The 27,556-nt window shown below is 38.4% G+C and overlaps 2 protein-coding genes across 2 annotated transcripts; one reads left to right on the top strand and one right to left on the bottom strand.

Annotated features, from left to right (window-relative positions):
* Nucleotides 1–1,535: 1,535 nt before the first annotated feature.
* Nucleotides 1,536–14,037, top strand: LOC149831343 (alanine aminotransferase 2-like). The gene is made up of 15 exons (XM_090013832.1): nucleotides 1,536–1,779; nucleotides 4,829–4,879; nucleotides 5,219–5,269; nucleotides 5,875–5,940; nucleotides 6,033–6,094; nucleotides 7,276–7,354; nucleotides 7,459–7,563; nucleotides 7,679–7,789; nucleotides 8,641–8,778; nucleotides 9,970–10,044; nucleotides 10,184–10,304; nucleotides 10,782–10,936; nucleotides 11,007–11,081; nucleotides 12,073–12,276; nucleotides 13,752–14,037. The coding sequence occupies exons 1-15, from the start codon at nucleotides 1,630–1,632 to the stop codon at nucleotides 13,866–13,868; spliced, it is 1,560 nt and encodes a 519-aa protein (XP_089869958.1). The 5' UTR covers nucleotides 1,536–1,629; the 3' UTR covers nucleotides 13,869–14,037.
* A 1,270-nt stretch (nucleotides 14,038–15,307) lies between these two features.
* On the bottom strand, nucleotides 15,308–27,113 carry LOC149831344 (proteasome subunit alpha type-5-like). Its single transcript, XM_090013833.1, has 10 exons — nucleotides 27,070–27,113; nucleotides 26,900–26,948; nucleotides 26,687–26,768; nucleotides 26,204–26,284; nucleotides 23,464–23,577; nucleotides 23,260–23,361; nucleotides 22,441–22,499; nucleotides 16,163–16,265; nucleotides 15,778–15,843; nucleotides 15,308–15,621 (listed from the first exon to the last, which is right to left on the bottom strand). Exons 2-10 carry the CDS (start codon nucleotides 26,911–26,913, stop codon nucleotides 15,529–15,531), a joined length of 714 nt encoding a protein of 237 aa, XP_089869959.1. The 5' UTR covers nucleotides 26,914–26,948; nucleotides 27,070–27,113; the 3' UTR covers nucleotides 15,308–15,528.
* Between the last annotated feature and the right edge of the window lie 443 nt (nucleotides 27,114–27,556).

Here is a 27,556-nt window from a genome sequence, read left to right on the forward strand (position 1 = left end):
TAGGTGATGGGAGGGTTTTTCCTTGGGATTATCCAAAACATGAACATAGAGGTGAAAGTAGGGATGTCAAAGTGTTGCGGAGTCGGATGAAAGAAGATAAAACTGAATCCTAATAGGGTTCGGATTTGGATCAGGAGTATGATGGAAAAAGATAAAACCGAAGCCGGATCTGACTAGTCTAAAACCCGATATTTAATTACCCTTAAACTGATTAGGATCTTAATCATATTTAGGTTTTAATTAGATTCTGATTTAAATTTTAATAAAATTTTTTTTTAATACCGAATCTGACTTTTAACTGGATCCTAATTTGGCTACCGAATCTGACTAATCGGATTTGGATTTAAGTGGGATACCGGGTTATTATATCTAACCAATTGACAACCCTGGGGTGAAGGTCTCCTCGGTTGAAATACTTTGTGCTTTTTTTTTTTTTCTTGGTACTCCAATACCCTTTCAAGTCAATCTATTCGTCTCTTGCCCCCCTCAAGAAAGAGGGTGAATATGAAAGGTCGTTATGTCTCCATTTACCAAATTTGACATGCATCTTCCACCGTCCCCAACTAGTTTATCAACGGCTAATTTGATGTCAGATCCCGTAGAGGAACCGTTTCTTCAATGTTGAATGCAATTGTTTAATAGCCGCCTGGAAAATGATGTTACCAGCTTGCTCATCGACCCTACCCTGGGAGGGGTCAATGGTGCCAGTGCTCAAGGATAAAAAGGGAACGACTAAGTTCTTGATCTTGTTCACGCTACAAACTGGAATTCTCGATCTTGTTCATGTTTTAGCATGGATCCATATATGAGTATTGCGAACCAAGACTATCACGAAATTCAACGCCTGAGAAACGGTCAATAATGATGTCAGGGGATGCTCGAATTCTTGATCTTGGTCATGCTAGGAATACTTGAATTCTTGATATTTGTCGCGTTTAGCATTGGGACGCCTGCACTATCGGACATGACACAAGCATGGTGATCATCAGTGATGGGTGCTTAATGCACAAAATTTTGTGCAATCGTATTGCACCAGCACTTTGGCTTCATTCAACTTCAACCATCTTTGTGAATCCGGATAGGGTGCAATCACATGGCGCAAAATTTGTGCCTGATTGCCCTCCATCAGTCCTTGGCCCTATAATTGACAGGCCTGTCCCCGAGATGGAGGGTGATTTAAGCACAAATATTTGTGCAATAAGATTGCACCTGATCTTTTTCACGTATGGAACAACGACTTTTGCTATTCGAGAACCAGCCGGCAACCTACGAATGCCACATGCAATACGTAAGGATGAGTTGGGCAATGTCAGCAACCACAGCTCGAAAACGTCAATCGAAGTCAGGTAAAAAAACGCAGCGTAGAAGGACAAAAAAGTACTTCCGTCCCTGGGCTCTAAGCTATGCGACAAAGAACCTACGGAGGTTACCCAAACCAATCCGACCCGATACGGATTCCAGCCGATTACTGAGTCGACTCGGAAAGAAGTTTCCCCAGGACTTTGCTTTCAAGCCGCCCTTAGAAAATGGGTAGAGAGACAACAGATTCGTCAAAACAATCCGTGGGCTCTCTCTCTCTCTCTCTCTGAAGCATAGAATCAAGGAGGAGGGGACAAGATAAATAGCGTGATGCGGAGATTCGCAAGCGGAGGAGCGAAGAGGGTGGTGGGTTTGCTGCAAAAGTCTCTGTCTTCATCGTCCTCTGTTTCTTCTTCTTCTTCCTTCTGTTCTTCTGTGATGGAGAGAACGCCGATTACGGTCGATACAATAAATCCCAAGGTAGAGCCTTTTACTTCTTTTTGCTTGGTCGTTTCTGATTTCTTCATGATGGGAGTCTTGAATTTGGTCGGGGGATGTTTGGTTGGGCAAAGGTTGGTGTGGTCTCTGTTTGGTGTTGGGTTTGGTTTGCTCTGTGGGACGAGACGCAGGAGAGGGGAGATACCGTTCAAACTAAAAACAGCATAAACAAAACACACCACTTCTCCATTCACAAGAATCTCGATAACCAACATCAACACATCATCTCTCTCTCTCTCTCTGTTATTGTCTTTCTTATCTTCAATGATGCTAAAAACCAATCTGCCTTCTGCCAGAACTAACAAAAGTTATCTTTTGTTTGTCATTCTTTTCCCTTTTTTTCGGTCCTTTCGGTGTATTTGGCTATTTGGGATTGGACTATGACCAAAGGATTTAGACGAAGTATTGGTTTTTGCCCTTTTTTATTTTTTCCTTGGGGGAGGTTCGAGGTTTGTTGAGTGATTCATCTTTCCATTCCCCCCCCCCCTGTTCTGGGATTTAAATTATAAAATGTTTGTGATTGTATTGTAATTTTTAGATCTTTCTGACAGTTGGTTCTAAAATTGTGTGCTGGTATCATAATCTGTAGATCTTTCTGGTTTTTGGTGATCCTCTAATGTTTTTTTTTAATGTAAATGTGGTTACATATTGTTAAAATTGCCTATACTTAGTCTATTTGATGGAAAACAATTGCAGGCGGTCCTTTGGGTGATCTTTTTTAAACAGAAGTGCCTTCACGTTTTCCCAATACAAGGTTGCTTTGTGAAAATTAAAAAATTTACGTGCTAAGATTTCATTTGTGCAAGGATCTCCCTACTAAACTGTGAACTCACAAAATCATCGTCTATGTTTAAATGAAACGATAATTTCATGTTAAAGGAGTCTAAGATATGGTATCTGGATGCACATGAGTGTTGAAGAAAGCAAAGGGCGAGCCTTTTGTGTTAGTAATCTTAGTACCTATTTGTGTCCTACACTATCAAACATTTCTTGTTACCAGCTTTAGCTTTCCTGGTCTTGGTGTAACTGGTTGAACGCTATATTGCAAATCAGATATTTTCGGTCTTCACAGAAGGTTTCAACTTGTAGACTATATGTGGTATCCATTATGACCAAGCTGAATTGTTCGTTTGATGATTTGTTTTGGCTGAGAGTTCCTAATGGCGTTATCCAAAGTTATCAAATTGTTAGCAACATCATAATTAAGGAGTAAATACTGGAAATGCTGGCTGGCACTTGGGGCCGCTGATGTAAGATAAGAAATTTAAACGTTAAAATAAATTTTTTGGTTGGATTTCTGCATCAGATTGCCTAATCATCAGGCTATTATCTCCATGTTACTTTTTTCTTTTTAGTCTTTTATTCATGTTGTTTGCATCTTCTCATCGAATCAAAATCTTAAATTTCCAAGTTGTCTCGGGAGTTGGGACTCAAGACAAAACTCAGGTTGTTTTGGGTTTCCAAACCATTTTCATCTCTGTGCGATCGTAGAATGCCATTGCGGTTGAAGGGAAAGTTTTATAGGACGACTATTAGACCCGCTTTACTATATGGTACGGAATGTTGGGCTGCCAAGAGACATCATATTCAAAAAATGAGTGTAGCTGAGATGCGGATGCTTAGATGGATGTGTGGAAATACAATAAAAGATAAGATTCGGAACGAAGAGATACGTAAGAAGGTAGGTGTTGCACCCATTGAGAATAAGATGCGAGAGAATCGTTTACGGTGGTTTGGACATATTCGGCGAAGGCCTAATGATGCTCCAGTTAGAAGGTTGGAGAAATGGGAAAATATATTAGTTAAAAGAGGTAGGGGTAGGCCTAGGAAGACTTGGATGGAGATGATAGGAAAGGATATGAATGCTTTGAACCTCACCGAGGACATGGCGTTGGATAGAAATGATTGGAGGAAAAGGATTCATGTGGAAGACCCAAAATGAATTTCTTTTTTGGTTCATATCGCTGACCCCAATTGTTTTGGGATGAAGGCGTAGTTGTTGTTGTTGTTGTTGATTCTATCATTGCCATGTTTGCATATGCAGTTTAAGCCAGATTGAACTACCAGTTACTCAGAATAAGAACCAGGACCGAGCCAGGTCAATTCATGTGACTCCTTCCATGAGAGAAGAAGTGTGATTATATTCATTGTCATCCCTGATTCAAACCAGTGTGCGACCAGACTAACTTGCCTAAACCTAACTTGCAACCAGTTACATGATCTTTCTGGATGACAATTTGATGAGCTTGTAAAATGGGTGAAGATGTTCTAACTTGTCTTGTCCCATGTTGGAACCAGCTACGTGATCTCTCTGTGTGACAATTCTCTTGAAAGTTTGGAGGACATATGCTCCATATATTGGCAGCTTCAACTATTACAGATATGTACTGTGCGACCAGACTAACTTGCCTAAACCCAGTTTGCAACCAGTTACATGATCTTTCTGGATGACAGTTTGATGACCTTGTAAAATGGGTGAAGATGGACTAACTTGTCTTATCCCATGTTGGAACCAGCTACGTGGTCTCTCTGTGTGACAATTCTCTTGAAAGTTTGGAGGACATATGCTCCATATATTGGCAGCTTCAACTATTACAGATATGTAGCGTGCGACCAGACTAACTTGCCTAAACCCAACTTGCAACCAGTTACATGATCTTTCTGGATGACAATTTGATGACCTAGTAAAATGGGTGAAACTAACTTGTCTTATCGCATGTTGGAACCAGCTACGTGACATATGCGCCATATATTGGCAACTTCAACTATTACAGATATGTAGTGTGTTGTTGACCCATTAGATTACTGTAAACGTGCACAAAATATTAATTCAAACATTTATTGTAGGATGACTCTTTATACATATTTTTTGGTTTTGACTATAGATTTATAGACTCATAATGTGCATTTATAACAGTTACATGAACGTGAAATTTCATGTGGAATAACTCTTATTTTGGTTCTCTTCTACATTGGCATCCGAGATTACAACAAGGACTTTTTGAAAAATAATGTTTCTTCTTTTCATCAGGTTGTTAAATGTGAGTATGCTGTCCGTGGAGAGATTGTGACCCATGCCCAGGTAAATATAATATGCTAGCAGGTTTTTTCCCCTATTTTTGATATCATTGCCAGAATTTTTTTTCTTAGAAGAGCAGTGACTTCTTGACAGTGGGTTGGGAAAATAAGACTTGACAGCTTGCTACTTCCAAATGTAGTGTAGTACAAATTTCTCTAGGAAGCCACCTTAATCTTTTTCTTATTTCCAAAGCCCGAATTTGTGCCACCACCACAATGAAGTGATGGATTCTTGATGGTTGGTTTTTATCGGGGTCAACATATTGGAGCTCTTAGAAATATTCTTCTTCTCACGTGTATGAATCTGCTTCATATGATGGTGATTACTATATTTTATTGGCAGCGTTTGCAACAAGAACTGATAGCAAATCCTGGTTCTCTTCCTTTTGATGAGGTGCGTGTTCTTTCTGGTAGCTCAGTTGTCATCAAGAAGCATATCTGCCTGATGCCAAATTTTCTTGTAATTGTTCACAATCAAGATCTGTTTTCAAATGTGCATCCTTTTCTTAGTCATATTAGTATAAAATACGCCTTTATGATCATTCAATAGTTCATTAGTTCATTGATTGTTTTTATGCATGCATGAGCATCTATAGCGTTTTTTGGTATTTTGTCAGCTTATAGGTTTTCAACTTATGCTTATGCATTTGTTTTTATTCAGACATAATGTTAGAAGATTGTGATCTTTTATTCTTAACACCATGCATGACTAATCTGTGTAAATGTGCATCATTCATATTTTTGCTGTAGGTTCTTATGTGGTGCATCGCTGATTCTTGACATGAGTTATATTTTTTACTAAAATCAAATGTGTAGTATTTCACTAATTCTTCCTCATGACACATGGGTGGTATAACTTTGTGAAATGTTGAAATACTCAAGCATATAACTCATGAATAATTCTGAATCCAACCCATGTTGCTGTATGTGATACGCGTGGTTCTTGCTTGCTACTCAGTGTGTAAATAAAACACCTCTGAAATGTTTTTTCTTCTGCAGATACTCTACTGCAACATTGGAAATCCTCAATCTCTTGGACAGCAGCCAATCACCTTTTTCAGGGAGGTCAGTATGTTGGATTCTTGTTTTCTAATTCCATGAAGCTGCAACTTTCCTGTTTATAAGCTTTTTAACGTATTGTTTTGTTTGTTTTCTAGGTTCTTGCTTTATGTGATCATCCATCCCTCCTGGACAGAGATGAAACTCATGGCTTGTTCAGGTACTTGGTTGAAATTGGATATCTTACGAGCCTTCATTTGTTTATTCAATGTTATTCGGATCATCCATAATAAGAGAAGAAACTGTTTGGTCAACTGCAAGATTAATATGGTAGAATGAACCAAATTCTGTAATTTTTTTATCTAACTGAATTGCAATCAATTAACAATGCACTTGAAGTCCATTATTGAATGTGCTGGATCCTCTGGAGAACTGCCACTGGAGCAGTCTAAGCTGCATGTACCATATCAATGCCAATCATGCCTGTTGTTTATGAATATGATGCAGTTGCTCCACCTATTTGTTTTAGTTTGTGAAATTGTTGATCTCCGAAGTGCATGTAGAAGGCATCACTGGAAACTGTTTTTGTCTATATCTTTAATTGTAAGATGGGTTATTCTATTTGTCATGTTGAATATAAATCTTCATGATGCTCGACTCATGAGTAATTGAAGCAATCAGGCATATTTAAACCAGCAAAACTTGTCCTATGACAATCCCAACTTTGACCCTACTTTTGCTGACATGGCTCAACTTGGTTATTTCAATCCCAATTTTGACCCTACTTTTGCTGATCTTCTCAACTTGGTTATTTCATTATGGAATAATCAAATTAGCTATTGCCCAGGTGTCCTGCCACAGGTTGCCTGACTCCAATCAGGGCCAGGCTGGCACAAATAGGGCCCGATGGGCTAGACTCAAACCCAGACCCGGCATAAGCCCGCCCCGATTATTATTGGTTTCATGCCGGGCTTAGGCTACCTTGGTTCTTGTCTGGCCAAGCCAGGCCTATTCATTTTTTATCTGGGTCAGGCTCAGTTAAAGACCTGCTTAGTGGTCTTTCTGGACCAGGCCCGACTACCATCAGGCCAGGTCTGCAATATGCAGCTGGCCTGACTCATATTGGGCCGGATACCCTTGGCCATCAGGTACCCAACATGATGTCCACCCACAACTCCATTGCCAAGTTAGGGTGCCCTGACTGATCGGACTCAAGAAGTTGCTTTATGGTAAGCAGCCTTAGTTTAAGTGTGCAACTGTATTTCACCATTGTATTTAAAAGAATTATGGCTGGTTGGGAACTGTTTTTTTCTCATTGTTGCTTTATATCCATGTTTTTGTTTATTAATTTGAGCTCTGCATATTTTACTGGGCTAACATCACTCACTGTATGTGTTTCAGTGCTGATGCCATTGCTAGAGCTTGGCAAATTTTAGATCAGATTCCAGGAAGAGCGACTGGTGCATACAGTCATAGTCAGGTATTTAAACATATTTTTGCATGCAAGCTTGAATTCAGGAAACTTTTTATGGGTAAATGGGTTAACGTTGGAGATATGTGCTATTTCTTATCAATTGATTGCAGGGAATCAAGGGATTGCGGGATGCTATAGCAGAAGGAATCGCTGCACGTGATGGTTTTCCATGCAATCCAGATGACATCTTCCTGACAGATGGAGCTAGCCCTGCTGTATGCAATTTCATCCACTCCCTTTTTCTAGCAGCATAACTCTACTTGCAATTTCTATTCCCCAATTTGAGAGAATAATAACAACTTAGAGCTGCTTTTCATTGTTATGCTGCAGGTTCACATGATGATGCAATTGCTTTTAAGATCTGAAAAAGATGGGATTCTGTGCCCGATACCTCAATACCCTCTATACTCTGCATCCATTGCTCTCCATGGTGGCACTCTTGTATGTTGCTCTCTCTCTCTATCTATCTATCTATCTATATATATATGTGTGTGTGTGTGTGTGTGTGTGTGTGTGTGTGTGTGTGTGTGTGTGTGTGTGTGTGTGTGTGTGTGTGTGTGTGTGTGTGTGTGTGTGTGTGTGAAGAATCTTGTGGACGTGAATATCATGTTATTTATTTGCTATGGGAGGAGAACGTGTCATCATCCCACTAAAGTGGTGACACTAGTATTTGGGTTATAAAAAAGGGTGGAAAAAAAGTTACTTTTCCACTGAGGAAACACTTCGTATCCAGTTGGGAGGGATTCAGGGCAGTTGTCCCCACATTGATATGTTCTTAAATGTGCTTTAGGGATATTCATGTCAAGGTTGCCACCCACACCATGTCTTTTTATGCATGCCTTTGTGGTTGTGGAACTTTTTTCTTCCATATGAATGTTTGGTTATGGCTTTGGTACAACCCAATGACTCACAGAGTTTGCATCTATCCTTGCATGTTCTATACTTATGAAGTCTCTGGAATGGCAACTTTCTTGTGGTTGGCTTTTTCCCTATCAGCATTTTAGAGGCTCGCTCTTTACACAGTTTGGCCTCAAGTCTGTCTCTAGATCCATAATTTTCCAGCCTTCACAAAGTTGATGATCTCTCTGTTGTGCTGACATTTAGATTGTTGGGCATTTGGTGTTTTAGTGCAAAAGATGGTAGTTTATATGATCTTTCTAATATAAGGCATTCCTAAAGTTGAATATCTAAGGCTTGACTCTCTTTATTTAGCAATTTAGATTTGATACTATGGTTGCACACAGATGCATGGAATATACACATCTGATTTTTTAATTGTGATTTTGTTTCAGGTTCCATACTACTTAGACGAAGCATCAGGTTGGGGCCTAGAGATTTCTGAGCTTAAGAAACAATTGGAAGAGGCTCAAGCAAAAGGAATAACTGTTAGATCCTTGGTAGTTATAAATCCAGGAAACCCTACCGGTCAGGTAAGTATTATCCATGTTATTGCTTTCTGAACTATTTGTGGACCTTTCTTTTTTTCCTATCATGGTGTATGTCTATATGTTTTTGATCTGTGAGAGTGCTATCATTATAATGGAACTATGAAGGACCATGAGCTGATTTTCTAAGACAATCTTATTGATGAATGTTCAGATTATTGTAAACAGCTGAATTGCATTGTCATTACCTTAGAACCTAGTTTGTAGGCGCCAAGTTGCAAGAATCCTGTACTACTGAACTCCAGGCAAATAAGCTTTGCTTTCTGACATATACAAATATGAAAAAATGAATTTTGCAATTTTTGTGTGGAAAGTAGTGATTTAGCTATACCCATCAAGGAAAACACCAACTGTTGGTGGTGTGGCATTCTTTTTCTTTTTCAACTAGAAAGGTGAAGATGTTTTTTGTGACATATTTGTCTTCAGTCAGTTTAAGGCTGCACAAAATTTAAAGCGTATGCTTGATGAGCTTAGATTAATAGTAAAAAGAATCATTTGGCAGAGAACTATACATAATAGATTAATATATGCAATTTGGTGAATTACATAACAATCCTGGAATTTAAAGATTTAAGATTGAAATGCCTGTTGTATATGCTTATTGGTTTCACATTTTCCAACTAAAGGGTATCCTGATTGGGATGATTTCAGGAGATCCTCAGTCAATACTAGTCATCTTTTTCTATTTCAGTTAATACCATCTCCTATGTGTGGCCTTTGTAACGCGGGGTAACGTGGGGACTTCTACAAGCCCCCCTACCTGTGTTGTACTTGCACTGGTACTTGGGATTTCGGGTATGGATCAAGTGAATTTCAGACTTCACTGGACCCATGTTCTTCATTTTATGATCCAGTTAACATGTAGACAAAACTTGGGATCAAAAGTGTTCAATGTTAACATGTTTTAGACTTTTTTTTGTGTGTGTGTGTGTCCTGCACCCATCCTTTTAATTGTTCTATTGTACCCATGTTATGCCCTATACTTGCACCCATACCTATGTGACATAGTATGTAGCCTTTGGAGCGTCATGTGTTCATTATCTTTATTTGTTATTCACTTCATCATCACAAAATTTGTGTTACCTGCATCTCTAACATGAAAAAGGGTGATTATGTTGATGGTTCTGTAGAAAATCTGTTGGCTCATCTTTTTGATTAATGTTGATGTGCATCTAGGTCCTTGGAGAGAAGAATCAGTGTGACATTGTTGATTTCTGTAAGAGAGAAGGTCTAGTTCTTCTTGCCGATGAGGTGTGCTATTGTTTCTGATCATTGCAATCTAAAGTTACACTAACATATGTTCATTAATTACATCACCCTTCTTTTGAACTTTTCTTTTTTTCTGAGTAAAATAGTGATGGTCTGCCATATGCAAAATTGGTAAGTGCAGGTGTACCAGGAAAACATTTATGTTGATGATAAGAAGTTCAATTCTTTCAAGAAAGTTTCAAGGTCTATGGGATATGGGGAAGACGACATTGCTTTAGTATCATTTCAATCAGTTTCCAAAGGTAGTTGTTTCTGATTCTCTTTTGCTGTTGGGCCTTCCATGATCAAAATGTTGATTTATCTGCCATTTTTGTCCAACAGCATATAGAGTATACAAAAGTCCGGACTTTATGTGCAATGTTTTTATTGGTTTTTTTTGTAGGCTTCTATCTATGTCTATTTATTATTATGCTCAGCCCAACCTTAGGTTGTTCATGCTTGCAATTACCAAATCAAATTAGTATGGCTTTCGTTTGTCGAACATCTGACCCAAATCCATAAGATATCTCCTTTATCTTTCTTCTGGATATTTTGTCCACCATAGGGTCGCTTGGCACTATTGAGTTTGTTTTTTCAGTATTCAATTACGTGTGAGTGGCTGATTTTAAAACTTTCTGATCATTGTTTACAAATTTATAATGATTTTTTATTTGGTTGAAATTAGTAGTTGATACTTCTGCAAGGAATTAAGAGAACATGTGATATTTTGATCTCGACAGGCTATTATGGAGAATGTGGAAAAAGAGGAGGATACATGGAGGTCACTGGTTTTAGCGCTAGTGTAAGAGAGCAAATTTACAAGGTTGCATCCGTCAACTTGTGTTCAAATATCTCTGGTCAGATTCTGTCTAGCCTTGTTATGAATCCCCCAAAGGTATTATTCTTCCTTTCTGCCTCTTACTCTAGTTTTTGCTTGCAGCAATGTAACCCTGTTAAGCATGCAGGTAGGAGATGAATCTTTTGATTCTTACTCTGATGAAAAAGACTGTATCCTTTCATCTCTTGCAAGGCGTGCAAAGGTAAGAGCTGTTTCTGCTACTGTTGCTCTCTCTCTCTCTCTCTCTCTCTCTATATATATATATATATATATATATATATTTATTTATTTATATATTTGTTATTTTTCTTTGTGATAGTCAGCATTAGTATGAAGCCCCACTGAGTGACTGGTTGTGGTTATTTTTATTTGATTCTTATAGTAGAAAACATATGATGAGATTTTGATCATGAAAAATGAAATCGTCACTAGCTATCTGCTGCCATGTCTAAAGTTGTGACAGCTCTTTTACCAATATATTTTTTATTTGTTTTGTTGATTTTTAGAATACCTTGTTCTTGTTCAACTGCATCGCACTGCTGGCCTGATTTTTAGGCTAATTCTCACTGTAAGACAATTTGACTTGGGAGTGCTGTGTTGACTTCTCGGTCAGGCCAAGTCTCATTTTCACGTACTTGAGCAATTGCCTTATTCTTAATCAATTCAGGATCCCTTATTAAGGTTTGATCTGTCCAAATTGTGAGGCTAATAAACTTTGAATGTTTCTAAACTTGGTTTCCTCACACACTAAGTCACACGGACTCGGCTAAAAGGTCGATGCACCCGCGTTGACACGTTCTGTCACGGGTGCGGACACGGGTGCGGCTTCGGACACAGTCAACTAAGTGTCGGACTCGGTCAACGCATCGGGGCCGAGTCCGTCCACATTTTGGACTCGGTCAACTTTGACCGAGTCTATTTTTGTCCATTTATTTTGGTAAGTTTGTGTTGTTACTTCAATAGAATTACTTTTTTATTTTTGCTTTAAAATTTACAATCTTATTATTGTTATATATATATATAGCCGTGTCCCCGTGCCCGTACCCGCACCCATGTGACATAGCTCACACACCATCGGTGAATCAATAATGAGCTGAGTTCTAATGTTAAATCAGTACCAAGACAGCAAACTGAAAACTCTTTACATTTGTATGGTTTTCTAATCCATTATTCGATTAATTGTGGAATGACAGATGCTTGAAGAAGCATTTAACTGTTTAGAAGGTATCACCTGCAACAAAGCTGAGGGGGCAATGTACCTCTTCCCTCGCATCCGCCTGCCACAAAGAGCAATTGAAGCTGCCCAAGCATCAAAAACCGCACCCGATGCGTTCTATGCTCGTCACCTTCTTGAAGCCACAGGAATTGTTGTTGTTCCTGGGTCTGGCTTTGGTCAGGTAAAATTTGCTTATCAGATATTTGATCTTCATGATCCTTCAGTCGACCAAAGGGTCCTCTTGCAGAAATTCTATTACCTTCTTGCTTATCAAATGGTTTCTTAAGCATACACACAAGTGCCCTGCCTGCGCCAATTCTTTTGAAGCGTATATAGATTGGTCATAATTTTCTGTGCAACATATTCTTATCAGTTCACAATATGGTTTTTGTGAACATTATATATATAGGATAAATATTGGCTACTAATGAAGGTACGGAAGCTACAATCCTTTGTACTTATGTACAAACGTAGCACACTTTTTTGTTTTTTGTGGAACTGACCCTATGGATGTGATCTATATCCTCTTTTTAGTAGGAACCGGTTTTTTAACCATCCTCTTTTTAGTAGGAACCAGTTTTTGAATCACCAGAATCCAACCTGTATACATGTTTTTCTGATGATGCAAAAATAAAGGGAAATAAAAGCACTGTTTTTCCTGACTCAAAAAACCTTGTATTTTCATTGAAAATGCATAGGTGCAAGTTGTTTTGACTAAATCTGACCTCATAGGTGTGTTCAACATAGTCAATTTATTAGAGATCAACCCTTATTATGTTTTTTTGAAAAAAAAAATACTTTTTGTTAAGTCATAAAAATTTGGTATATTTACAGCGATTGATATTTGAATCGCTGAAAAACCTGCACACACACACACACTAGATTCCGGTGATTCAGAAGTCGCTTCCCACCAAACGAACCATGTAAAATATCTGTAAGGTTAATTCACTTTAAAAAACACAGCACTCGTTTCAACTCATCGATATTGTATGTGGACAGTGCTAAATGAAATATGCTATTGGATTTTCGGTATTTTTATGAAATTCTGACCTTACAAACATTATCTATATGCTTGTTTTATAGGAATCACTTCTTGTAGCATTTGAACCATGTAGAATATCTGTAAGGTTAATTCACTTTAAAAAATACAGCACTCGTTTCAACTCATCTATATTGTATGTGGACAGTGCTAAATGAAATATGCTATTGGATTTTCGGTATTTTTATGAAATTCTGACCTTACAAACATTATCTATATGCTTGTTTTATAGGAATCACTTCTTGTAGCATTTGATTCCTATGCATGGATAGCTTTTTATAAGGTTTTAAAAATCAACGGCCTACAATTTTCATAAATTTTCAATGCTCTAAATACCATTTTTTCCATTCAAAATGCATGATCTAAGTGTCTATTTGTAGTAAATCAATTGTGCTGAACACATCTATTGGGTTGGAATTTCGAAAAAAACTCCAGAAATCCAATATCATGTTTTATTTGGCTCCTTGCCCATTTAGCGTGCTCTCTCTCTCTCTCTCTCTCTCTCTCTCTCTCTCTCTCTCTATATATATATATATATATATATATATATATATATATAGTGAAAGCATTATGTTTTGTTGATCTGATGTCTGAAACTGTGGTTTGGGCTTGCCAAGTTGCCGGGAACGTGGCATTTCAGGTGTACCATACTTCCTCAGGAGGACAAGATTCCAACCGTCATCTCAAGGTTGACAGAGTTCCACAAAGCTTTTATGGCAGAGTTCTGCGATTAAGCTTCTTGAGTTTATCAGGCTTGGCCTTTTTCTTGATTAATCTGAATAAAATTCATGGCATCCATATTTTCCAATTCTATGGATAGTTTCTTTGTATCAGTGTCCCAAGTCCGTGTAATGAGTTTTTCTCGTTTTTCATCTTTAATAAATGGTAATTCGTGTAAACAAATGCTAATACATTTAGTTCTCTCTCTCTCTCTCTCTCTCTCTCTCTCTCTCTCTCTCTCTCTCTGCGGCCAGAGGCTTTGTCGGGGTCAACCTACACGTCTATCCTGGCGTAAAAGGTTATTTGGAGTATTGCTTCTCGAGTAAAACAATCGCCCGCTTGTTCTGAGCTAATGAAAGGAAATCGGTATGCAACGAGCATGTTTATAAAGAGAGGATTTGCTACCTTGGTGGGTGAGGAACCTCCTATTTATTAACTCATAGTGACAGGTTGTTTTGATCAAATCTAACCTCATGGATGCGTTAAGCTTGGTCAAGACTTTTAGATTGTATTCTGTTGACGTAAAAACATGATTTTAAGTGGGTTGAAATTTTGGTACATTGATATTGTTTTTTCTGCAAATCTTACATACACGTTGGAATAACATAATCCAAACACTGATTTCTACTTACCCAAACAATTAGATCACATTTGGAGGGTTAGATGTGCAAAAAAACATCAAAAATTTGAAAATATTGCAGATTTTTACTAGAGGGTTTCGTATCCATGAGTAGGTATATGTAAACGGTTTGGATTCAAATCGGATGTGGCAAATACCATATTGAATTATTGGATGTTGGAAAAACATTCAAATTCGGATGGTGAAAAGCTCATACTGTCTTTTCATATCAGTAACAAAAATTCAAAACCATATCCATATCAGATTTATACTCGGATATTTGGCTTACCAAATGCAACTAAACCAAATGAATTCAGCTGGATATGATAAAATATGATCCATCGACATCCATGCCCACGAGATCCTGTTTATAAATTTTATGCTAATCTCAACATTGTATAAATGATAGTGTGGAAAGTCGGCTTGATATTGACGTCACCTTATCACCATTCTTAAGTAACTGTAATACTAATATGCATGGCCTTCAGCTCAGATCCTCCGTACATGGAAAGATACCGTGCTTCAAGGCAAAAAAAAAGCACATCGAACATACCAACACTTAGAATCGTAGCATATTTTCGATATGCTTTTCTTTGAGCTCAAAGAGGTTAACTAAACCCAAGTTCAAAAGCTGTCACCATATTTTGGATAGCAGTCACAAATGCCAGCAATTTTGAAAATATCACGGTTTTATCAAAATATAATCAGACATAAAATCTTGATATTTTTCAAAATATTATATTTTACCACAATGTTATCCAATGTAAACGCTTTTTTTTCTTAAATGTAAGATTTAAGATGTTTCTTACATGACCAACATAACAGGTGGATCGATCTTAATAACGCCACACGCATTTAACATAACCAAGCTGGAAATCAAACATACCTAACAGATATACATACCAAGAAAGATAAAAAATTCTTTTCATGGAGATGTTCATAGCAAAAAACCATCATTCGACAATAATAAGAAGAAATATGGTCAAGAGAATACAGGAATAATCCAATGTAGATTAGATGAGCACAGAGGTAAATTTTGCATTAAGCCAATTCTTCTACAAGCGGCTAATGACAGCCTCAACCTCGGAAGGAGAATAGAGGTGGTATGTTGGAGCAACTTTAGCAATATCAACGTTGTTAGGTGTTACCTACATTAAAATGCAAACCATATTAACTTGGAAATTGCATAAATCATGTCACATAGTATGAAACAAGAGACTACGCAATGGCAAACTCAACAAATTTGGTCACAGAGAAGTCTCAAAATATCGACTCTATGACATGATTATATATGCAGCAATTACCTTTTCCTCCATTACTTGCTTCAAGATGGACAGAGCAATTTTCTCTGCTTCTAGAAGAGAAATATCCTGCTAACACCAATAAAATGAAAACGGTGTTACTGGTGCAGGTTGTTAACATCTTGTCAGCTATTTCATTTTCACGACTGTGTACTAAGAACGGTGATAGAGTGACCAACAGTACAACCTAAAGTTCAAGCCTAGCCGACAAGCCTTCAAATGTGGCAGCAGAGTTGGAAGGGCTTATTCTCAATCCAACAGTTTGGTCATGAAATAATTATCCAATAAGAAACGGGATCATGACACGACCTCAATGCTACATCAGGTGTATCAAAGAACGGTTGTAATTTTCTCATTCGGAATTAATGGACATGAAAATAAACAGCACCTTATTGTATTGTTCTTGCAAGGAACTATCAGCTCCCTCAGAACCAGATCCAATGGCTTTGGCATTGCACTGCCAGAATGTGCCAGATGGATCTGTGTAGTATCTGCACATCACAACCACTTCCAAGTTAGAGAGAGAGTCATAAGACTTCACATAGAGAAGAATCACTTCATTTATTTCATAAATGCCAATGCTTAGTAAGTTACATAGAAACTGTCACATAGATACGCCAAAGCACTCGGCGTACCAGTGTTGACATGGCAGGACACGGGGGGGGGGGGGGTGTTTACCGCCATGGGTCAGGTCCAGCACCGATCCGGGTCGAGTCCAACACTGACCGGGCGGGGCCATTTTGGTCTCTCTCTCTCCAAAATAACACCCCCCCCCTCTCTCGTTTTCCCTCTTCTTCCCTCTCGTTTACCCCTCATCTTCCTTTCTTCCACAATCAGCGACTGCAAGCCCACCTTCGGCGGGCGGTGAAGAGGTAGGATTCCAACATCTTTTCTCTTTTTTTTCGTTTTAGGGTGTTTTCATGAAAAAATGAGGAAACCCCTTGATTTTCATTCCCCTCTCATTTTTCCCCGAAAATCATCAGATTTACCTATCTTTGTGGGAAACTCCATATTTTTTGGGTGTTTTTGTTTTTTTATTCTAAAGTTAGAATGAGGATTTGGGGTTTTTGTTCTAGGGTTAGAATGAGGGTTTGAGGTTTTTGTTCTAGGGTTATATTCAGTTTAAATTTTAGATATATATTTTAGATTATATTCAGTTTATATTAAGTTTATAATTTAGATATATTAAGTTTATAGTTTAGATATATGCAGTTTATATTTAGTATATATTTTAGATATATATTTAGAGAAAAATTCATAGCTGTGCACCCAAGAATCACGCTGGTCGCGGGCGTCATGGACAGGCAACAAGAAAAAACGGCAGAAAAAATCACAAAAAATGCTGTTTTTGCAAGTTTTGGAATTAGCGGCGCATTTGAAGCTCAGCTAACACCACATGGGGACGCGCCTGGCATTTTTTCAAATGCTTTTAGCGGCGCTCCAGAACTGCCGCTAAAGGGTTTTGCATGGTTTTGTCCATTTTCAGCATTTTTTGCAGGGAAAAATGCTAAGTGTCCATCACACGTGCGATGGACACTCAGCAACATCCCGTTTTCAATTGCACACCTATGGATTGTGCTGCTACACATCATTCTATATTTAGATTATATTCAATTTATAATTTAGATATATTCATTTTATATTCAGTAAAGATTTAGATTGTATTTAGTTTATATTCAGTTTATAATTTAGATATATTTATTTTATATTCAGTATATATTTTAGATATATATTTAGATTATATTCAGTTTAAAATATAAGTGTATGCTTTGTATTCAATTTCTTTTAATTGTTAGTTCTTGATCTTGTCATGTATGTTGTCTTTTTGGTTTGAATTGTTTGATTGTGCGATAGCATGGCTGATAAAGGAAAGGAAGTTACAAGTGATAGTGGCAGTGCGACAACAAGCTCAACTTGTGCTTCTAGTGTGGTACCTGATGATCAGCCACTGTGGCACTGTGGGCCTGTGTAAGAAAGTTGGGAAAATGTGCTGGAGGAGGGGGAAATGTGTTGTTTAAGTGTAGTTTTTGTGATGTGAAGTTTAGTGGATCATACACAAGAGTAAAAGCACATCCATTGAAGATTAAAAAACAAGGTATTAGGTTGTGCTCTTAGATTGATGAAGCTGCGCTTAAACAGTTGAAGAAGAAACAAGAACATACAGGTACAAGAAAGTCTATGGTGGCATCAAGTTGTATTAGCATACCAACCACTATCTAGCCATAAGAGTGGTGAGACCACTGATATTAGTATGAAGAAGAAAAGGAAGCTGGAAGTAAGCCAAAAAACAATTGAAGGCTCGTTTAATACATACGGAAAGAAAGAAATGGATAGAAAAATCAGCAGATTCTTTTTTTCAAGTTCCATACCATTCAACGTAGCTAAAAATCCTTATTGGTAGGATCTAGTTACATCATTAGCAAATTCTAACTTGAGTGGGTATGGAACGAAAAAAATGGATAGAAAAATCGGCAGATTCTTTTCTCAAGTTTCATACCATTGAACGTAGCTAAAAATCCTTATTGGAAGGATCTAGTTATATCATTAGCAAATTCTAACTTGAGTGGGTGCGAGCCTCCTAGTTCTGAAAAGATAAGGACAGTCATTTTGGAAGACGAGAGAGCAAATATTGATAAATTATTGGAGTATAAAAAGTTTTCTTGGGCTGAAATTGGTGTTTTCATAGTGTCTCATGGGTGGACTGATATACAGAAGCACCCTTTGAAAAAGAAGAAAGCAACAGGGGCCGACCCACAAAGAATCCAGGTGGCAGGAGCCAGCCCCTGCCGGCCTGCCGAAAAGGGACAGAGGTGGCAGGGCTATGCCCCTGCTGTCTGAGGAACTGAAGGCGGCAGGGGCTCGGCCCCTGCCATCCTGCTGGAAGACGAGCGGAGCCCCTGCCGGAAGGGAAATCGGTAGGGGCAAAGCCCCTGCCTGACCAAGGGGAGGCAGGGCTTCGCCCGGCTTGCCGGGAGACCCAAGCGGCAGGGGAAAAGCCCCTGCCGAAACAAACAGAGGCAGGGAGGGGCGCGACCCCTCCCCTGCAAAAACAAAGAAGCAGAGCCCCTCCCCTGAAATCATAGGGAACAGGGAGGGGGCTCGGCCCCTCCCTTGAAATCAGAGGGAATAGGGAGGGGGCTCTGCCCCTACCCTGAAATCAGAGGGAGCATGGAGGGGGCTCGACCCCTCCCCTGCTGACCCAACAAGAGAGAGGGGGGGGGGGGAGGGGAGGCACCCTCCCCCCTGCAACGCACAGAGGGCGAAAAAGAAGATGAAGAAGAAGAAGACAACGCAGGGGGAGAAAGGGATCACCTGAGGGAGACGGCGAGGGTCGCCGGCAAAAGCTCAGGGGAAATGCAAGGTGGCCGGCGTGGGGGTTGCCTGCGTCGGTCCCGACAAACAGAAGAAGAGGATGAAGGAGAGGGAGCGCGGACGGGGGGCTACCTGGGAGTCGTCGGGGTCAGGGAGGAAGAAGGTGACAGAGGGGGGAGGGGGAGGGGCAGGGGCTAGCCGGGGAGAGAATGAGAGAGACGGGAGGTGAGAGGTGATGGCCGGACCGAGCTTGCCGGCGAGACCGGTGTGATCAACCCGACGGTGGGTGCGGTCAACGCACCCAAGGTCATTTATGTCCATTTTTTGGACTTAAAAAAAAACTCCCGATGAAATGGGCTGAGGAGAGGAGGATTAGGGCTACTTTTTTTTGCCCTAATCCTCTCGACATGTCCTCCTGAAGCCGACACTGAACTCGGCGGCAGAGTGTTGTAGGCCAAGTAGTTGTAGACGAAGGGCTTCAAACGAAAAACCCCTAGCCAAAAGAAAAAAAAGATTTTGAGGATCGTTAGAGGAAAATATGGTTGCACGGTTCACTGTGGGTCTGGGATCCCCGACTGTGTGCCACAGTCAGACCGTCATGTCTAGCAGCTCCTGTCGAGGGAGCTTCCTTCACGCCGACTAGCCCTTGCCACGTGCGCGCTCACTGGACAGCCCCTGTTGCATGCACTGTACCGGACGGCCCCACTGTGTGTAATTAGCTTCTTCCCTGTTGTTTGTCGCCACCGTCCTCCAAAGGATGGTTGTGCTCGGCGGCAATTGTTGTCAGAGTGTACCGGAGAGAGGAAGCTCTAGGGAGAATAAAAAAAGGGGGGAAATGAGGGAAAATAAGGGATTAGGGTTTGAGAAGGGTCGATTTTCCATTTTATATGATTTTGAATTTGATTTTACTTTTATGCCCTTTCCTTTTCTATTAATTATGGTTATATCTTTTTATTGTGTTATCACCCTCTTGTCCCTATACTTTACAGATATTACCAGTTGTATCCTCTCTACATTAAATAACCTTTTTGCCCCTGAGTTTCCTGTTATTTATATTTGTGCCATATGTTTTTACAGAACAGAGGCCTTTGTTTCTGGTAATTTCCAGAAATAGGACTGCTCACTGGAAAATACTCGAGACATCTCTGAACTTTCTAAAAATTTCATAAAGCTTCCTGAACTTAAAAATTATATATATATATATATATATATGGACTTGATTAGGGTTAACTGAATCTACTTTTGGATAGAAATAGACCTCAGTGTGATGGATTTCACCTAACACAAAGGAAGTTCTGTCCAAGTGTTGCACCCGCATGGGTGCAGGTGCGACGCAGGTGTGGTGCCCTATTAGAAGAGTCTATGTGACATAGATGCACCAGTATGTAGAGCAGTTGGTATAGCTGTGGAGATTGAGTATCCTCATATATTTTGGACTCTTTGTGTGGCACATAGTTTAAATTTGGCTTTTAAGAGTTTATGCAATTCACCAAACAAGGAACAAGATCCTATTGCTTACAAGTTGTGTTAATGGATTGATGAGTTAGAGAATGACAATAAGAACAACAAACATTTTGTTGTAAACTAACAGAGGACACTTACTATTTATAATAAACATAATAAACATTCTGATATGAAATTGTTGAAAGTTGCCGAGACTCGTTTTGCATCTACCATTTTTATGGTTAAAAAAATTATGTGAAGAATGAACTATTTCAAATGGTCACTAATGGTGATCGGCCTTTTATGATCATGTGTACAATATATTGATAACATGATGGGACAAGAGCAACACCTTTTTGTAGTGGCACATTCATTGAATCCGTAGTACTGTGGGAAAAAGTGACAAGTGAAGGTGTTGGTCAAATGTCACCACGTAAGGATTCAAAGCTAGCTCGAAATAGGGTTCTTTGTTTTAATAGGACTTTTCGGGACCCAGAACAAAATGATAAAGTGTATAGTGAGTTTTCAAAGTTTTCTATGAGACGATTTTATAGTTTGAAAGAGTTGATAGATAAGGATAATGGTTATCCTCTAAAGTGGTGGGTCACATATGGATATAACGACACTTTGCTTCATCATTTTGCTTTCAAGCTATTAGCGCAGCCTACTACATTTTGTTATGAAAGAAATTAGAGCATGTATGCACAAAGTCATAACATCAAAATAAACACGCTTACTAGCAAGCATGCAGAACACTTGGTATTCGTGCATTCTAACCTCTGATTGCGTTCACGATGCAAAGAAGAATATAGGTATCTAAATTATTAATTTTGAGTACTTTTAATTTATAATTTTGAGTTTTGTATTTACTTTTTTTGTAGTTTTGTCGCATATCTAATACATAATGATTTAATTTCTTTGCAGGTAAGGCAACACCAGGTTTTGAGATGTTAATGCTGAAGATTTTGATTTAGAATGGGACCATGACTTTGAAACTTTGAACTTGGAATTAGATGATCTTGTTCTTCCATCGTCCATTGATATGGGTGATGAAATAACCGTTGAACTATGACTTTTTTGTTATGGCTTTTTCGGAATTTGAACTTTTTTGTCTTTTTGGTAAGCATGTTAACTTGATAGTTGATACTATATTATATGAATGTTTTTTGCTAACTTGTTAATTGTTAGGTATTATCTGAATTTAATGTTTTTTATATTTTTGTTTGCTAACTTGTCAATTGTTAAGTATTATCTGAATTTAGTATGGTCAATACGTATATGAAATTGTTAATTAGTTTGTTATAACTTATTTCTTAAATTACTAATTTGTTAGTTGTAGCTTGTTGCTTCTCATTTCTTGTTATTGAATTTTGAATAAACTAACCTTGTTAGTTGTTACTAGTTTAGTTGGTTGTTAAATGTTAAATTAATTTATTGTTGTTGGAATTTGATTCTTTGAATTTTGTATTTATGTGAAATGTCTTGTAATATATGTATTTAATATATATAATAGTGTCCCGTATCCACATCTTTTGGAATTACCTTGTCGTACCCACACCCGTACCCATATGACATAGCATGGATAATACCAACTCATTTGTGATTCTATGTATGATAAAATTTCGAAGACACATAGCAAGTGGTTACTGCAAATAGACTAGATGTTCGAGTGGCAGATCGAATTTATGGGGTTTTAACTTTCCATTTTTTCGATATTTTTCAATAAACAAAAAAAAAATCATCCATCTTGAAGTTAAAGCAATAAACACTAATTTTTTCAAAGGACACGTAGAAGGTTAGGATGATTTAGGCATCAAAATTAAAATCAGTTCTGATGCCAATAGACCTTACACTTGAAAAATGAAGCAGAAAATAATGACCATAGTCAGAGAATAGGGATGAGTTCCTTACAGGCTGGGTCCATTCTCATCATGACCAGCAATCAAGAGAGATACCCCAAACGGACGAGACTGCACATAAGATAACAATAATTGGTCCTGTTAGAGCTACACATTTAGGAGGAAAAAATATCTCCTTCAAAAAGAATTCAATTACATAAGAATATAATTAATAACTGTTATTGCTGCTACTAATACTACAACTAAATTTTCACTACAAAGCACTTGTTAACAACTACAAGCTCCCTGTATTTATTCCTGTTTGGCATTTCAACTAATGGATTGAAGGTAATTTCTGAACGAGGGTTTTTCTCAGAGATATTTTCAAAATGTGATTTTTCTCAGGAAAATCTTGGAAGCTTTAAAAATCAAAAAAATATAATAATAAGATAGGAAAGTAGTAGGTTTGCTATTATTTTTCTTGCAAAAATATAAAGAAACAAGTTTTAAAAGTTTTTAAAATACAAAAGAAACCAAAAAAAAGAAAATTTGAACTTACCATTATATAAAAATAAGATTTTTTTAAAAATATCATGATAATACCATGGTATTTTTATTTTGGTGATATTTTGCTGATATTATGGGCCTAGCTGAAAATGGCGATAATATAGTGATATTTTCAAAATATTGGTGATATTGGTGACTATGATTGAAGGTCAATTACATAACCAAAATACAAGCAAATTTCACTTTAGAACCCAAGCAAGTAAAATAATATAAAATAAATAGAAGTCCACATATGAAATCTGGTCATAAAGAACTCAACAAAAATCAATAAGCAACTAGGTTGGTTGATTCTTTGATAGATATGACAAAAGGTTGTAAATATTACCATGGACTCCTCATCACCTTCACCAAATCGAAGAGCTAGATCACAAAGTGCTTGCGTAGTGGACTCCACAGTCATTTGTTCACCATATGAAAATCTATGGTTCTGTAACATACATAAATATTCAATAAGCAACTTGTAACATTTAAAGACAAAAGCTTGATGCACTCTACAATTCCTATCATCACATAATGAAGAAAAAATCACCTGAGTTTCAACCCGTGCATGTTCAACTAGTGTGCGAGCATCTGCAATCAGTCCACTCATTGCACATCCAATATGTTCATCTATCTCCATGATTTTCTCCACGCTGCTAGGTTCCTAAAACACAAGCAGAATAAGCAACATCATTTTTATTATGTATAGTTTACACATAAGCTAAGAGGTGTATTTGTTGACGATCTGTGCTTTCTTTCATGGCAAAAGGTATCCTCCAGACCCTTGGAAGAACATGTACATGAGAACAGAATTCCATTCCAAAAGATACTAATGAAACTGTTAAAACCTAAGAGATGCACAGAACTCTTAACTTAAAAAAACATCAGTAGTATAATCAATGTAGGAAACTCAGATCACAGGAAGCAAATCCAACAGATAGGTCAGATGAAAGGGTAGCTGAAAATCCCCGTCCTTGACATCATGTCTTTCTTTTTTAACACAGCAAAATGGCAAATTTCATGCCTCTTACTAACCAAGGGCCTTGAAAAGTTTTATAACTATCATCAAGCAACAATTCAAAAGGAGCCGCTTTAGGCTTGTGATTGCATTTAATGAAATTCAAAGCAAACTTACACACTAGGCCAGATTCCTAATCCAATGAGGTTTAGCCTTTGAACCAATGAAAAGCAGTGGGAGTGAAAGGCACATGTAAATGCACCCTGATACACCTAGGCAACTATATTTCTCATTTTTCATATTTTTATTTTCCCTCCACCACTGTAGATGTCAATCACATTACCTTAGGGACCTCTCCTATGCATGGGCATGCAAGTGTTTTTGACAATACAGGCATTTGCAGAATCTCTTTTCTGTGTTCTAACATGACAAGGTAGATTATGTGTGATACATGCAGTTTTGAATTTCTTCTTAACACTTCTTGGTGATTTTTCTTTTCTTTTCTTTTTAAGAGAAGAAAATCCATTACTCTAAACCAAGAAACAGTACAACGTTGACAAGAAGCCAAACCAGTACAAAATGACTTTGGTGTTTCATGTGCAAGGATGCAGTAGCATGGATAAAATGATAAAAAAGGAATGAAAGATTTTTTATCGACTCACTGCATGTCTCAATCAACATTAATCAGCACATTTTATCAATTTTCTTTTAAGAGAAGAAAATTCATTACTCTACACCAAGAAACAGTACAACGTTGACAAGAAGCCAAACCAATACAAAATGACCTTGGTGTTTCATATGCAAGGATGCAGTAGCATAGATAAATTACTAAAAAGGGAATGAGAGACTCATGATTGGCTCACTGAATGTCCCAATCTACATTAATGAGCCCATTTGGCTCTAGCAATAAAGGAAAAGTTGTGTTTGGATTCTCCCGTGGATGATGTGTAAATCTGTCTCTCTGTCATTGAATAGGCTGGCATTTCTTTTCCTCCAAATATGCTACCATGCCAGATCATCTTTTACTTCTTCCCTTTTTTACTAGACCACAGTGTTAGTATTAAAAATCCTCCAGTTAACAAAACCCCAGTCAGGGCAGACTAAGTGGAGTTTGAAGGCAGGACACACTCATAAGAAATGCCAAGATGTTTTTCCCTCCGCTTTGCACATGCAGCATCTTAAGGCCAGTGCAAACCCCCTCATTTTGAGATTGGGCCACGATGACATAATGTCCAAAGAGGCCAGTGAAGCAAAACCTACAGCCCCCAGGTTCAGGTGATGGACCCATGAAGTTTTTCTCCGGAAATGTGGAATTGGAAGGTTTCAAATATGAAAGATAGCATGATCTTATTGAAAAGGTTTTATCTTTATCACAGAGCCATTCTATTGAGCCTTCAGTTTCATTCAGTTGTGTCTCCACAAAGGACTGACATAGTAGGAGCCAGTACTCCACCTCATGGAAGTGAGGCATCTGTGAAAACTGAAAAGTAATATCCCAAGAGCCATCCCAATTGTAGCAACTTGCAACCATCCAGTCCTTTGGACTTGTCAACAGAAGCAACCTTCCAAACATGGATTTTATGGTGCCTTCTTCATGCCATGGATCCAGACAAAATCTGTTTGTTTGTTTTTTCGCTGTTACGCAGTTTTAAGCCCTTGCACTCTTTAAATTCAGGGAGACTTTCATACTTCAACAGTGTAGCATTTCACTTGGCAATGGGAAAGGCCGGCCCATGTTGTTCTTGGATATGATAAGCATGGGACTCTCCCCTCACAAGTTACACAAAAGAGTGGGGATGGTCAAGAACTGATACCCATAAAGCTTGTCAATGGTAACAAGACAGAAACTGTGGAGAATCATAGCTTGCAAATGTAACCCCCTTAGTCCCAATAGGACAGTAAGATAGAAGCCCTACGCTACAATTCTGCATTCCACCAGCAACAGTTCCAGAGACAGTTGAACTAGGGCACTAAGCACCCAAAGATTGATTGCCCAATGGAGACTCTATGGGGACAGCTAACCCTTTAGTAAACCAAAATCATATATTGCTCACTTATATGAGATTGTGGTTCAATCGTTTAAATAATCATGTTTCTGATCAGTGAATCACCTCTACCGTTGCATATTCTTTACCATTTAGTGGAGACTGGACAGATGCGAACAATCATTTCAAAATGAGGAACCAAAAGTGCAGTTATTTCTAAGAAAACATATTTCCCTTTTCTTTCCATAGTTTCATTGGTCCCAGATATCATGCAAATTGACACAAAAAAATAAAGTCCACGATTCAAGAATAATAACAAAACCTAAGATTGAGAAAGCAAGACCAACCAGTAACGGGGAAGTAATTCTCTTCTCGACGGCCAACACTACTCCTTCCTTAGTCTTTATTCCGATTGCAGTTGAACCCAACTACACCAGAAAAAAAAGACATTAAAAGCAATAAATCGGTTGCAAATACACTCAAATTCATGCAGGAGGAGGCATTGAACAATCAATCAACAATTTTAGAGTTCAATACAAGTCTCAATGTGAATACGATAACTTAAAATTGGCAATTAACTTCAAACGAACCCTTTTCGTGAAACAACAAAGATACACACCCAATTTAGAGAAGAATTAGAAAAAAAAATCAACCAAAATTCAACAATCAATCACCAGTGGACCCATTTCCCATCTACAAACTAAAATCAAAACAAACACATGAAGAAATCCCACCAAGATCTACTAAACCCCACCCAGATCGAAAAAAAAAGTTGGTTATAAAAATAATCAAAATTTACCATACACCCATTAGAAAAAATAAAAACTCACCTTGATCGCCTCGATCGCATATTCAACCTGAAACAATCGCCCTTCCGGAGAGAATGTGTTCACACCTCTATCGTACTCGGTCCTTTTCATTCAAGAAAAGAAGAATCACACAACAGAAACGATTGAATCAAAATGGGTGTTCTAAAAATAAAAAAGTTCATTGATTTGCTTCACGAAACCAACTCAGGATTTGCGTCAAGGAGATCCTTTTACCTAGTGAGGAACATCTTCCCGTTCGCCTAAGGCAGTAGAAAGCGAATATCTGCTCACAAAACCGTCAAAAAACCGGGAAAAAAACGAGAGAATCAGGAAAACGATTCCCCGGAAGAAATCGAGGAAATTGGTCAGATTTGGAGGAGCAAAAACGGGAAAGCGGAACCTACCGCAGCAGCGAAGCTCTCCTTTTCCCTCCTATAAGACTTGCGACGCAAGACTCACAAGAGGGGTTTATGAAGAAGGCACCATTACCAAAAGTCTCCCTGCGTTCTCCTAAATGACGGAGCTATCCCTCTTATTCGGTTCGGGCCTTATCGATCCGGATAAAAAATTAGACCCATGACCCGACCCAATTCGATGCAAGTCCGGGCTACGGGTCGCTAAAAGTTGAGGACCATATGGCTAGGGGTGTCAATGGGTCGGGTTTGACCCGGAACAACCCGTACAAAACTCTATAGGGTCAGGGTTTGGTGACAAATAAGAAGGCCCAATTAGAATCCGGGTCGGACCCCAAGGGTCAGATTGATATATGGAGCCAGGTATGGTTTGTGAAATTTCATACCAGACCCGAGTTTTGATTAAGATCCATAATTTTTCATTGTAAAAATGATAAAAAATATTATTTTACCAGGAATGGTCTGGGTCTGGTTCATC

This window comes from Nuphar pumila, chromosome 7, assembly GCF_984573655.1.
Source record: "Nuphar pumila chromosome 7, dmNupPumi1.hap1.1, whole genome shotgun sequence".
In the NCBI taxonomy this organism is placed as follows: Eukaryota; Viridiplantae; Streptophyta; class Magnoliopsida; order Nymphaeales; family Nymphaeaceae; genus Nuphar; species Nuphar pumila.

Excerpts from the sequence above, each read along its gene's own strand:
- LOC149831344 (XM_090013833.1), bottom strand. Across the intron at positions 26,285-26,686 it reads ATGCGATCGAGGCGATCAAG|TTGGGTTCAACTGCAATCGG; the intron begins GTGAGTTTTTAT and ends TTTCTGGTGTAG. Across the intron at positions 15,844-16,162 it reads TGCAAGAACAATACAATAAG|GATATTTCTCTTCTAGAAGC; the intron begins GTGCTGTTTATT and ends TGGTGTTAGCAG.
- LOC149831343 (XM_090013832.1), top strand. The coding sequence starts at position 1,630 with ATGCGGAGATTCGCAAGCGGAGGAGCGAAGAGGGTGGTGGGTTTGCTG. Across the intron at positions 1,780-4,828 it reads TCGATACAATAAATCCCAAG|GTTGTTAAATGTGAGTATGC; the intron begins GTAGAGCCTTTT and ends TCTTTTCATCAG. Across the intron at positions 10,045-10,183 it reads TAGTTCTTCTTGCCGATGAG|GTGTACCAGGAAAACATTTA; the intron begins GTGTGCTATTGT and ends TGGTAAGTGCAG.